Below are 13,143 nucleotides of genomic sequence, written 5' to 3' on the forward strand. Positions count from 1 at the left end.
TAAAATACCCATCGCGGTAAAAGACATGGGTAGTGGGTAGTTGGTAGTGGGTAGTGGGTAGTGGTAATTCAGAGATTTCACACCAAAAATCTCATTCCCTTCTATTCAGGATTCAACTTACCCACATCTCCATCATGAGAATGAGAAATGCTTCTGGATGGGCATATGACTTACCCAGGAATGAAAGATACTGGGAAATATTTTTTTCAAATCTGCTACAAACACTGGAATGTAGATTCCGGCCCAAACATTCCCGGAAATCCTTTTCCAATCCGTGAAACAAACGCCACCATTGAAAATACACAAAATGAGTATTGGTCCACTAGAGTAGAGAGTGATATCTTTAACAGTAAGAAAAATTCTTTAAAAGCCAATTGGCAGCCATGAAGAACACTAGAACCCACCCATGAATATCTGTTTCCTTTCACTCACTCCTTGTCTCTAAAACCCATTACCCATCATCATCACATGGACTCATCAACAATGGTTGAGGAGCTGGACCTGAACAATCTCAAAGCACTCAAAGTGTTGGGAAAAGGAGCAATGGGCACCGTCTTCCTCGTCCAACACCACCACCACCACCACATGGCCCTCAAGGTGGTCGACAAATCCTCCCTCCACGACGCCGACCGCCGCGCCCGCTGGGAAATCAACGTCCTCTCCCGCCTCTCCCACCCTTTCCTCCCTTCCCTCATTTCCACCTTCGAATCCGATAGCTTGCTATGCTACGCTCTCCCTTACTGCCCCGGCGGCGACCTCAACCACCTCCGCCACCGCCAAGTCGACCACGTCTTCTCCCCCGCCGCAATCCGCTTCTACCTCGCCGAAATCCTCTCCGCCCTCCACCACCTCCACTCCCTCGGCATCGCCTACCGCGACCTCAAGCCCGAAAACGTCCTCATCCAGCAAAACGGTCACGTCACCCTCACCGATTTCGACCTCTCGCGCGTCCTCTCCCATAAAACCATAACCGCCCAAACAGAAATCATAACCGTCGCCGACACACCCCGTAAATCTCGCCGCTGGAACAGGAATCCGTTATTCTCCAACGGCCCCACTGCCAAGTCAGCACGAGTCAACCCGGAGAGCCGGCGAACCCCGAGTCTCTCCGACGGGGAGCGGTCTAACTCGCTCGTCGGAACAGAGGAGTACGTCGCGCCGGAGGTTGTTCGCGGCGACGGGCACGAGTTCGCCGTGGACTGGTGGGCACTCGGAGTGCTGTGTTACGAGATGATGTACGGGACGACGCCGTTTAAGGGGAGGAACCGGAAGGAGACGTTTCGGAATGTGCTGGTTAAGTCGCCGGAGTTCGTGGGGAAGAAAACGGCGCTGACGGACCTCATATCGCGGTTGCTGGAGAAGGATCCGGAAGAGCGATTGGGTTACGTTCATGGCGCTAGCGAGATCAAGGAGCATGAGTTCTTCAGAGGGGTCAAGTGGGACATGCTGACGGAGGTGGCGCGGCCGCCGTTTATTCCGTCGAGAGATGACGCTGCCACGGCGGCGGATCGGTGCTCAGCCGGAGTGGACATAAGGGAGTACTTCAAGAGTTTAAACTCTCCGCCGTCGTTGACCCCTTCGCCGTTACCGTCACCTCCTAGTTCTCCGAGTGTTTCTTTTGCTGAATTCTGACGCGCGCACGTGTGGCTCTTGCACGAGACGCAGTTTTTTTTAACGCGCGCACGTGTGGGCTGTTGCTGAATCTGAATTCTTTCTAGTAAGACTGGAAATTCTGTGTACGTAGAGGGTAACGGTGAACGTGAAGTTGCTAAGATTTTGTGGAATATATATTATATATTATGGTTATATAATACAAGATAAATATCAAGGTTATTAAAACCGAACCGGTGATCAAACCGGTGAAGGCACAGGTTTACGATTCATTGGTTCAACCGTTGATGAACCGGGGTCCAACCGGTTTTACCGTTATAAATTAATAATAATTATTTTAAAATAAATATATTATTATAAATTAATTGTGTCAAAGCCTGTTTTACATTTCCTCTTGTAAAAAAAAACAAGTCTGTTTTAATGAAACAAAAAATCAAGTCTTGATTATCACCTCCAACTACCACATATACATAAACACAGGCTTAGGTATAAGTATTAAATATCTTAAATTTATTAATATTTCTCCTATTCTATAATTTTTTTTTTCTTCTAAGCTAATTAATATACCTCTGACGTCTTCCTTTTGAAAAAATCTACCAAAATAAATTCCTTTTGATAAATGTTCTTAAATCACTCCTCTTTCTTTGGTAAAATTAAATCATTCTATTATTTAATTTGAAAGGTATGGAAGGTCAAAGACAATGGTTATGTGCGTGCAACCTTTACATATTCCCATAATTGATTACTAATAATTACTCAATTAAAAACTTGCAGTTTCAAGTCTATTGAGAGATTAAAAGATTTGAAAACCTGCACAATTACAAAACAAAGTGTAGAGGCTGCAAAGTGCAAATTGAAAAACCGATTCTGCATAATTCCCAGGAACAACACTAGTGGGGGTAAAAACCAAAAAAGTAAAAAACTCACCGGTGGCGGCGGCTGGCGGAGCACGGCGGCGGGCGGAGGGTGACTAGGGCTTTTACCGTTTTACGTGAACAGAGGTGGAAACGTGAGAATGGATACAGAGATACGTGAACAGAGGTGAAAAACGTTTCTATTTTCAATTCTGAAACCTTCTGTCTTCTTGTTTTCCTTTTCTTTTTAATCCAAATCTGGGCATGGGCCGAGCCCAAAAAACAAAAAAAACAAAAAACCGGAAAAAACCGCCAACCGGCTGGTTTTCACCGGTTCGCACGGTTCAATGTCGGTTTGGACGGTTCACCACCGGTTTTCAACTTAGGCGGTTTTGTGCATGCTTTGGACCGGATAGGGGTTCGGTTCTCGGTTCAATCGGTTGAACCAGCCGGTCCGGTCCGATTTTTACAACCATGATAAATATACTACTAATAGAATTGTAACAAGTTTTTAACTTTTTATGCGTTTCACATGCATTCATGTTGATAATTTTTTGTTTGTGATTGGTAAATTCCAAGATGGGGATCGATCAATCACTCAAATGAGTGTTTGAAGGGTAGAAAGGGAATGATAGCATAAACTATGAAGGATCGAAATTCACATGAGATTAGTTCTTATTTGGGGTGTTGCCTTTTATAGTCGCTAAGTGGAGGTTTGGTGGTGTTTCTCGAAGAGCCTCAAATCCGAAAGTTGGAGTGTGGAAACCGTTGTTTTAAAGATACTATAGTGTCTTATAGATGGATGTTTTGACGTCGTGACCTCTTCCTCAGGAGTACGTGGCACCTCTTGTATTCTTGATTTGTGTGAATCTTTGGTCCTAGTGAGCCTAGGTTTCATTTTCTTGTGATTCCGGGTTATTTCGAGATGAAGGGTTAGGCTTGTTTGTGATTCTCTAAGTCGATCTTATGCAAGGGTCGATCGGTTACCTTGCTTCGATCCCTGGCAGGATGGTGCTCAGGGGGTTATGTTCACGGTCGGGAATCATGTTCGATAAGGGTACTTGGAGGCGACTAAGATCTCGGCAAGATCGAGTGTCTCTTAGCTTTGGTCCTTGTGAGATCTAGGGCGGGAGCTATGCGATGAGGGAGCTCGGAGGTGTCGTACGTAGATCTCAGCATGATGAGATGATATCAGAGTTTTATTAAATATGTTTATTGAGTCATTCGTAGGTGACAAATTCTAAGAACTTCACACTTCATATGACCAATTTGGAGTCTTATTAGGATGTATTAAAGTCTCATATATTAGAAAAATAATTAAAAAGTAATTTTAAAAAGTATAACAGTCTACATACTCAATCTAATCTAATTCTAGAGAAGAGTTATACTCAATCCAGAATGTAATAATTTTCATGCCATCTTTATATATGTAACAAACTCCACCTAATGAAAGAATTTGATGATTGTTAATGTAAGTTGCTCTTTGTTTAATGTACTTGAGTTTTCAAGCTGTACAATAAGAGTAGATATTTTCCTTCCTCATGACAGCATACATAATTTCTTATTGTTGTTGGATATTCGGTAGTTGATCAGCAGATGTTCTTTGATTGAGAGGCATGATTGTATTGTACGGTAAGTTTTTGACACTTAAACAATGGTACTAAAACAAACTGCTTCATTGATAATAAGAGTAAAAGAACATTAGAAGTTAATGTAGCTAGGGTGCGAGTTAAACATGCATATATGTTCCTTTCATTCTCTAAAAGAGAAAATGATTTCACAAGTCCAATCAAATCACTGAAATGAGTGTGTTGAGGAGGAGGAGAGGGTAGAGGTTTGAGTCATTATTCTAATGTTAGATATGACCTTTGAAGATGATGGTACGGTGGTTGGTTGGGGCTGCTCCTGCATCACGAATCTGGCGGGGAGGTTTCCCTCCTATAAGCCAAGCAAAGTATTGCCATTATTTCCTTTTTTCTATCAGCTAATTTTAATTTGGAGAAATTTTTTCATCCTTTTCAATGATTGATTCATGGACTTATATTTGTCACTTTATGTTCATCGGCTCTCACCATTTGAGCTATCCTTCTGAGTAAAGCATTACATTTCATTGTAATTGATCCTCAACCTAGTATTAACTATGATTAGAAGGATCTATTTCAACAATATAAGTTTAAGTATCATCGATCAAATACAGAATCAGGGTTCTATTTGAAAGTATAAAGTTTAGGGTGGCCTTGAGAGGGTTATCCCCTTTATTATATATATCTTGTATGATTGGTCATGGTAAGAGGTGACCTCTAATATGCATCATTTTTAGAGTGGTGCAATTTTACACCACTTTTTTTTAACCTGCTATAACAGGTCAACACATATTTTTTTAAAGAAATTTAATATATAACAAATTTTTAATGATATTTTTTTTTAAAAAAAAAAGAATGTATGGACCTGTTATAATCGGTCAAAGTAAGCGGTGTAAAATTGCACCACTCTAAAAGTGGTGCATATTAGGGAGACCTTAAAAGTAAAATATGATTAAATATATTATTTGTAATTTTAAGAGTTCAATTAGGATATCAAGGAGTAACTTAAGTTGGCACAATTGACAATATGTTTTGGGTTTCACTCTTACCTTTCTATAAGTTAAGGATTCGAACCTAGTAAAATCTCAATTCGTGAACAACTCTCCCCAAGAAGATTCTCTAGCACTTCTACATAAGACTGAGCCTTTTCTAATCTCCCAGAATATCACTAGAATCCTGCCTAGTAGTCTTGATACGCTTTCTCTTTGTTTTACCATTTTTTCAACAACAAAAAAAAATCCACTTGTAGGCAAGAAATCTTCCTTTTGGGTTATGATTGGTGAACCCCCAACAATACATATATACACTCTTCAAAAACCACGTTTTCTCCCTACGTCTCACACCTTAGGACAAATGATCATATATTACATTCCTTGTGTATCTCTTTTTGGTTCTTTTGTGTGTTTGTACTTTATAGTGGTTCACCAAAACATTTTCCTTAAATTTCCTCAATTGTACATAAGGGTGTAACTTAATTAACTTCATCAATCATAAGTGAACTAATAATATTTAGGGAATTGTTATTGGACGAACTAATCTCACATCTAATCCAACTTCATTTTAAAGTGTAAAAATATTAAAATGCCCTTTATGAAAAAATTATAAAATTTCCCACACCTTATCCTCACATTCTCTCTCCTCTCTCCTCTCCTCTTTCCTCACCAACACCAACATCACCAACATCACCAAAACCATCACCACCACTGTCACCGCCACCGTCACCACCCCACCACAACCTCCATCTTCTCCTCTCTCATCTTTCTGTCATCCCCGTTGTCGTCGTCACTATTACCATCGTTTTTAGTTTCCTTTCCTGCAACTAAACACACTTTGGAGGTGCATGACTCACGTATTTTTAAAGTGCGTTTAACTGAAAATTTCAACAAAACTCACATCAGATGATTTTTAAAAATTGAGACCACAATAATAAATTAAGATAGAATATTTGGAGATTTAGAATAAAAAAATTTCAAAATTCAAAATAAAGTACCAGAATAAGGAAATTGGCTAAATTTCACAAATCTTATGACCGCAGATGCTAAGGGGCCAATTACTTTATTTTTCTTTTCAACTTTGTAGATGGCCGACTTCACATCCGAGACTATAAATTGTCAAATTTTCCAAACCGCACTGCTCTTGATTGTGAAGCGACGCCTAGAAGGTGCAAGAATTTGGAGATTCTAACTGCATATTTGAGTGCAGAATGATCCTATTACCTTAACCATGAAGTGACAGTCCTAGATTTCTTCCATAAAATAAACAGAAAAATAAAGAAAGAAATGTGTGTTTCGCTCGCACTTTCAAGGTGCGTTACATACGCACTTTCAAAGTGTGTCAATACTTTCAAAGTAGGTAACGCACTTTTAAAGTATGAGCGAAAAAAATTTATAAAGGCCTTTTCAAATTTTGCGAATATAATGGGGGTTGGAACAGGGCCGGCGCAAGGGCCAAGCGACCCAAGCAAGGGCTTTAAGCCTCCAAAAAAACTAAATTTTACTAAGTAAAAAAAGCCTCAAATAAAAAGAAAATACTCCATATTTTTGTAAATAAGACATGTTAAATAAAAAAAGTTAAATAAATAATCATCATTTTAAAGTTCGCTTGAGGCTTCATTTAGTGTTGGGCCGGTTCTGGGTTGGAATAGATATGGTAGGAGTTCGAATAACAATTCCCTAATATTTAACATAAGTCGATTAAAAATATCATAATTTTTCTTTACTTTTTTAAAATAATCTCATTGAACCACAAGAGTGTGTTAAATTACTCATGATTTCGAAAATCCATAACACTCTTAGATGGTTCAAATATTACATACATTGGGGTGCCCACTAGGGTGCACATTTTATTTTTTGTCCACCCATGGACCAAGGGGTGTTTAAGTAATTTTACAGTTTAAATTTCTGATTTTTTTTTAAATTAAATTTATCAGTTCATCTTCCTCTTCATCTTCACCACATTCTCCTCCCACCCTCCCTCCTTCAGGCTTCAGCCACCGCCATCTCCATTCTTCTCCTTTTCCCCCTTTCTTTTCAAAAAACAAAGCTTCTATTTTTCTCTCGCACCATTAATCTGACCCCTGATTCCCGTTGTTGGATAATCAATTTGGAGCAACCCATTTACATCTGATCCTAGAATCACAAGTTTAGCCACCCATTTTTAGCTTCTGTGAGTTAAAGCTTTCATCTTTTTGACTTTTCTTTTGGCTTTTTCCTCTTTGCTTCAGCTAAAAAAATACCAGGATCTTGAATGCAAAAAAGCTCAAAACTTCTCCCTCGCCTACCTCGGTTTCTTCGCCGCCTGGGTCTACCTCTGCTACGCCAACAAGCGATCATTCCACCGCATCCATCTCCTCATGGCCGTGCTTCTCGTCACCAAGGCTTTGAATCTGATCTGTGCCGCGGAGGATAAGCACTACATCAAGGTCACCAGTCTCCCTCACGGCTGGGATGTGCTGTTCTACATCTTCCAGTTCATCCGTGTCGTTTTGCTCTTCACTGTCATCGTTTTGATCGGTACAGGGTGGTCTTTTCTCAAGTCATTCTTGCAGGTCAGGGAGAAGAAGGTGTTGATGATCGTGATGGGGGATGGCTGGCTGGAAACGATTTGGGTGCCTCTTCATTCTTCTTATCTTCTGGGTTTCTGGTGGTGGAGGTTGGGATGGCTGGGTGAAAACGATTTGGTGGTAGAGGTGATGATTGTGCGGAGGAAGTGGTTTATGGGGGAGAAGATCTGGTGGTGGTGCAGTGGGGGAAAGGTTGGAGAACTAAGGGAAGAAGATGAAGCATTTTCCAGAAAAAAAAAAGGCTTAATTGCACTTTTGCTCCCTGATCTTTCATCTTTGTGCGATTTACCTCCCTCATCTTTAAAATGAGCGAATTCCCTCCCTCTTCTATTAATATGTGTGATTTAGGCCCTTCCGTTAGTTAGCCGTCCAATTGCTAACGGTGGTTGCTATTTTCACCCCCCTTTTACTAACCACACCCCCTTATCAGAAATAAAAATAAAAAATAAACGAAATAAATTAAATAAAATTAATAGAAAATAAAAAAATTATAAATTAAAAAAAACTGAAAAAATATTTTTATAAAAATCAAAGAAAAAATAATAAAATAAATGAAATAAGTTAAATACAATTAATAGAAAATGAAAAAATATTTTTATAAAATCAAAGAAAAAACTGAATTTTTTTTATAAAAATCAAAGAAAAAAATGTTTTTATAAAATCAAAGAAAATAACATATTTTTTTTAATTGAAGATAGAAATTTAAAAATAAAATAAAAGAAGAATTTGTTTCTATTTGCACCACCTACACTAAATTAAAAATAATTATTCTTTTATTTTATTTTTAAATTTCTATCTTCAATTAAAAAAAATATTTTATTTTCTTTGATTTTATAAAAACATTTTTTTCTTTGATTTTTATAAAAATATTTTTTTCAGTTTTTTTTTTTGATTTTATAAAAATGTTTTTTCATTTTCTATTATTTGTATTTAACTTATTTCATTTATTTTATTATTTTTTCTTTGATTTTTATAAAAATATTTTTTTCATTTTTTTTTATTTTCTATTAATTGTATTTAATTTATTTAATTTATTTCATTTATTTTTTTATTTTTTTGGCTTAATTGCACTTTTGCCCCCTGATCTTTCACCTTTGTGTGATTTACCTCCATTTTATTATTTTTTTTATTTTTATTTTTGATATGGGGGTGTGGTTAGTAAAAGGGAGGGTGAAAATAGCAACCGCCGTTAGTAATTGGACGGCTAACTAACGGAAGGGCCTAAATCGCACATATTAATAGAAGAGAGAGGGAATTCGCTCATTTTAAAGATGAGGGAGGTAAATCGCACAAAGGTGAAAGATCAGGGAGCAAAAGTGCAATTAAGCCAAAAAAAAACTTGAAAAAAAATATTACATTTGTGCCATTTCATCATTCTTTCAATCCTAGCCATCCATCTAAAGAATATTCCTAGATTCTAAAATGTAGCGGTAATTAACAGGTGGACCACCGGTGGACCAAAATGAAACTTGTCCATTCTAGTGGGCACCATAGTGGTAGTCATTCAATAAAGAGATTCTAAAGCCATCTTCAAGGTGTATTGGGTCCGAAAGTTATTCGAAATCATAGGCCAGTAGGCCTTAGAAAATTTTACTCTCTTTTGGCTCTTGTGCTGTTGAACGCTGTACTACCTGGCTGTAATTTCAAGTCATCATTATCCAGTTTTAGTATTTGTATTTGTTTTCAGTCTTTGATGCCATGATGGCTAATTAACATTATTTGTTGCAATGGGAAAGAACTTAATTAAGGGCTAAAGGTATGTCTCTTTTAAGAAGAAAAGTATTACTAGGACCAGTAATTCTAACCTGTACCATCTTACTCAAATAAAAATGATCATTATAATAAGACTGTTTTATTATCCCGTGAAGAGTGGTCATTTTCTATCAAATAAAGTCTTTATACATAATGATGAGCTACTATATAAGCTAGGTTATAACTATTCTTTAACACGTGCTCAAGCATCATATATATCTTCATAACCAAAAAAACTTAGAATGGGTTGAGAAGCAATTTGACACCACATATTTCACTCAATATTTTTTATGAGTTTTTTTACTTATAAACTGTTCAACACTTTCTTTTACATCTAATATGAGAGTTCTTAGTTATAATTAATATCTAAACGAGTGTTAACTGCACACTTACATAAAATGGAAAAATATTGATAACAGAGAAACTATACAAGACCTTCAGACAGGAAATTAAAAGACTGGTCCAAAAATATAAACAAAAGTTGCTCAATCATTTATTTGTTTATATAGAAATTTTGTGAGATTTTCTTATATGCATTTATGTTTATTTCAACTTAAATAGCTCCTAGCTAGAAGCTTCCTAGAGACAATGCTATATGATGTCAGTTCACTGATCAATTGCCTATTATATGCAGACTACGGAGAATCTGGTGATCAAGTATTCCTTGTGTCGGCCAATTTTCTGTCTTGTTAAGGCATGACCTATGAAGTTGTTAATGAGTTCTGAGGAGATACTGTTATAAACTAAATGTAGCTTTTTGTCTTGTACCTCCTCTGCCACGTACACAATCAAGATCAGGATTTTCTCACTACACTTCCATATATTTTCCAATAATGTTTTCTTAACCATCCATTTCCACCTCCACCTCATGTAAAGATTAAGAAAAAGGAAAGAAATGAGTGATATAATTTGTGATGTGACAGGAAATGCAAAGAGAGTGTTTACACGGATTTTTGGTAAACAAATATCCTCTTAGTTCGACTAAAGAAAGTTTAGATTTCAGGGTCCTTTTGAGAAAACGCTTTGCCAAAGTGTTGTGTGTGAATGAATGTGTTTTCGACAACAAAGGGCAACTCGGGTGAAACTAGATTTCATTAAACATGAGTCAATTACAAAATAGTCAAATAAACTAAACTAATCATGAAAACTACGTGAACCGCAGATTTCGACAAAACAAACTACACAAAAGAACTGGAGATCAACAAGCTGAAATGCAAGGGAACTAAAGTGTTGGTTCTGCAACATACTCCTCCATCATCACGTTTTGCTCCTTGAGTCTCATTGACGCGGACATTTAGAGCCTTTTGGTGAATTTTTCAGAGTTTGAGTTGGGAACCCTCTTCCTGAATTGGATTCTCCTATTTATAGAGCTTCGTGCCCCGCGTGTCTTTGACGGTTTTCCTCCTCAATGGATAGGTTAGTGGGTCTGGTTTCCCCCCACGATTTGATGCTTGCTCCGGAAGTTCCATGCATGGTGGTGGAGATCGTGTGCTTCAACTGCTTCAACTGTTTCCTGGCCACGTTTTCGACCATCGTGGGGAGAATTTGACTTGGTCAATGTGGCACGTGTTACATGTGCTTGTGTTTAGTGGTGATTGTTATTGTCGAATTTGGCTGTCCCATTAACTTGGTGCATTTTCCTTTCCCTTTCTTAAGTCCGAATTCTACTACCTTAAGTGTTTTGGGCTGAATGCGTTTTTTCTCTCTTGGGCCAAAATATTGGGCCAACAGAGAGATAGGAAGAAAAATGAGTGAAAATGAGTGAAAATGAGATGGAAGAGAAAGTGAGGTGTGTATATATCATTACTCTATATTTTCACACGCATATGATCCTTTCCAAATATCGAATCTATTGAACTGTGTTTGAATAGCAACTACATATCAATTCGCATTAATCAGTCTTGACTTATTGAAAATGGCAAAATGCTAGTGGTGGCTATATGGTTTTGTATTGAATTGCCCTCAACAAATAACAAAAATCTACATGATTACTTGTTTTCATCTCTGTTCTGAACCGTATTTTGGCTCCTTATATACATCTTCATTTGTATATTAGTCAACTGTACTCAATATCATGATCTGAGATTGCATAATTAATTGAAAATTATGTGAGTTGCCGAAAGCTATTGGTATAATTATAACTAGGAAGAATTTAGTCCAAGCTCTTTTAGAAAGATTAACTTTAACATTGGATGTTAAAGTGATCAGAAAGCCTACATGTTTAAAGAAGAAGTGGGCGTGTTCAATGTTATATGACTTATATCAATGAAATGAAAGCAGTCGATCGATAATTGCACAATTTATGGCTTCTGTCGTCAAAATGGAAAAACAAATACTTCTCTCATTTGTCCACATAAAACTGCCCTGCAAGCCCAAACCCTATCCCGTTTTCTCAGTCCGACTTGGTAAAAGGTTGATGCATTGTTATTATAAATTGTATTTGCACACATCCACTCTAGTTAGAATGTAACCATTTGGTCTAGTATAGTTTGGTTGAGTGTCAATTGTCAAACTGTAATAAATAAATGGGTTAATAGTCAAATTAGCTCATGATTTTATAAGTGAGTATGATTTTAGTTAATTGATAGAAAAATAATGTTTGTGACGGTCAAGAACAACTAGTAATTAAAAAATGAAGTTTGTCAGTCTTCCGCCAAAGAACTAAAATCAAACTCACTTATAAAATCTAGAACTAATTTGACCATTAACCCTAAATAAAAATTATACTATTTGTAGTTAGATGAACATTGTTCATAAATTGAACGACATCTCAAATGAAAAGCATCTAACTTAAGTTGAATAAGGCTACTCTACTTTAAAGTGAGTTTGTCTTTAAAATAAGTTTATTAATTTAGACCGCGTTTGAAATAGATTGTTTGAACTTTTCTTATATCATACACATTTATGCAAGTGTTTTGAATAAATTTGTGAAAACAACTAATGACGAATTAAGATTCTGAGATCATTTTTATAATTGCTCGATTTGGTTTATGCGTTGTTCTTAATTATGCTACTACCCAAATGCGCCCTTAATATAAATTTCGTCATAATATTGATCCATTAAAATATATGGACAAGTTTTTCCTTAATTTCTCACTTAAAAGCTCAATTTACAAGATTCTTTTAATAACCAAATTACCATATAAAATTAAATCTATTGATCCTTTATAATATTTTTTTCTGTTCAAAGCGAATGTATGATTTTTCTTTAGGCTTCTTCAATTTTTTTGGGCCTTACGGAGTCTCTTGTTGGGGCATACATGTTCAGTTGTGATTAAATGACAGTGAAATGAAATGGACCTGGCCCAAATAGCATTTTAGGCCCAATCATATCCAGGATTTAAATATTGGTTTTAAACAATTCCTTGAATTATTGACAAAAAAAACAATTCCTTGAGAAAGCTTTTTGGGCCAAATTATTTGGAATCAGATTCAACTTTTGGATGTTTCATGGAAGATACTTCAGTTTTACCAAAAAAACGGAAGATGCTTCATTGGAGATACTTTAGTTAGATTTAGTGTGTGTTTGGAAAACCCATTCAGGATCCACGTTTGGCCCCGATCCACGTTTACAGAAGCAAGAAATAGTTGCTTTTGGATTTCTGGATCCACGTTTGACCTCTCCAGATTTGAAACCAAACACACATTTAAGGGCAAACTAAAGACACCAACGTGCCTTTCCTAACCGTCCCTTCACGGTCTAAAATCCAAAAATATTCGGTTTGTGAGTCTTGTGTGTTGGGCAAACATATTCGGTTGCCCTTTCTTTCTTCTAGTAATG

The 13,143-nt window shown here is 36.9% G+C and overlaps 1 protein-coding gene across 1 annotated transcript; it reads left to right on the forward strand.

Moving 5' to 3' along the window:
• The first annotated feature begins 304 nt into the window (after positions 1 to 304).
• LOC130744164 (serine/threonine-protein kinase UCNL-like) lies at positions 305 to 1,839 on the forward strand. The gene has a single exon (XM_057596353.1). The coding sequence runs from the start codon at positions 469 to 471 to the stop codon at positions 1,630 to 1,632; it is 1,164 nt and encodes a 387-aa protein (XP_057452336.1). The 5' UTR covers positions 305 to 468; the 3' UTR covers positions 1,633 to 1,839.
• The last annotated feature ends 11,304 nt before the right edge of the window (positions 1,840 to 13,143 follow it).

This window comes from Lotus japonicus, chromosome 3, assembly GCF_012489685.1.
Source record: "Lotus japonicus ecotype B-129 chromosome 3, LjGifu_v1.2".
In the NCBI taxonomy this organism is placed as follows: domain Eukaryota; kingdom Viridiplantae; phylum Streptophyta; class Magnoliopsida; order Fabales; family Fabaceae; genus Lotus; species Lotus japonicus.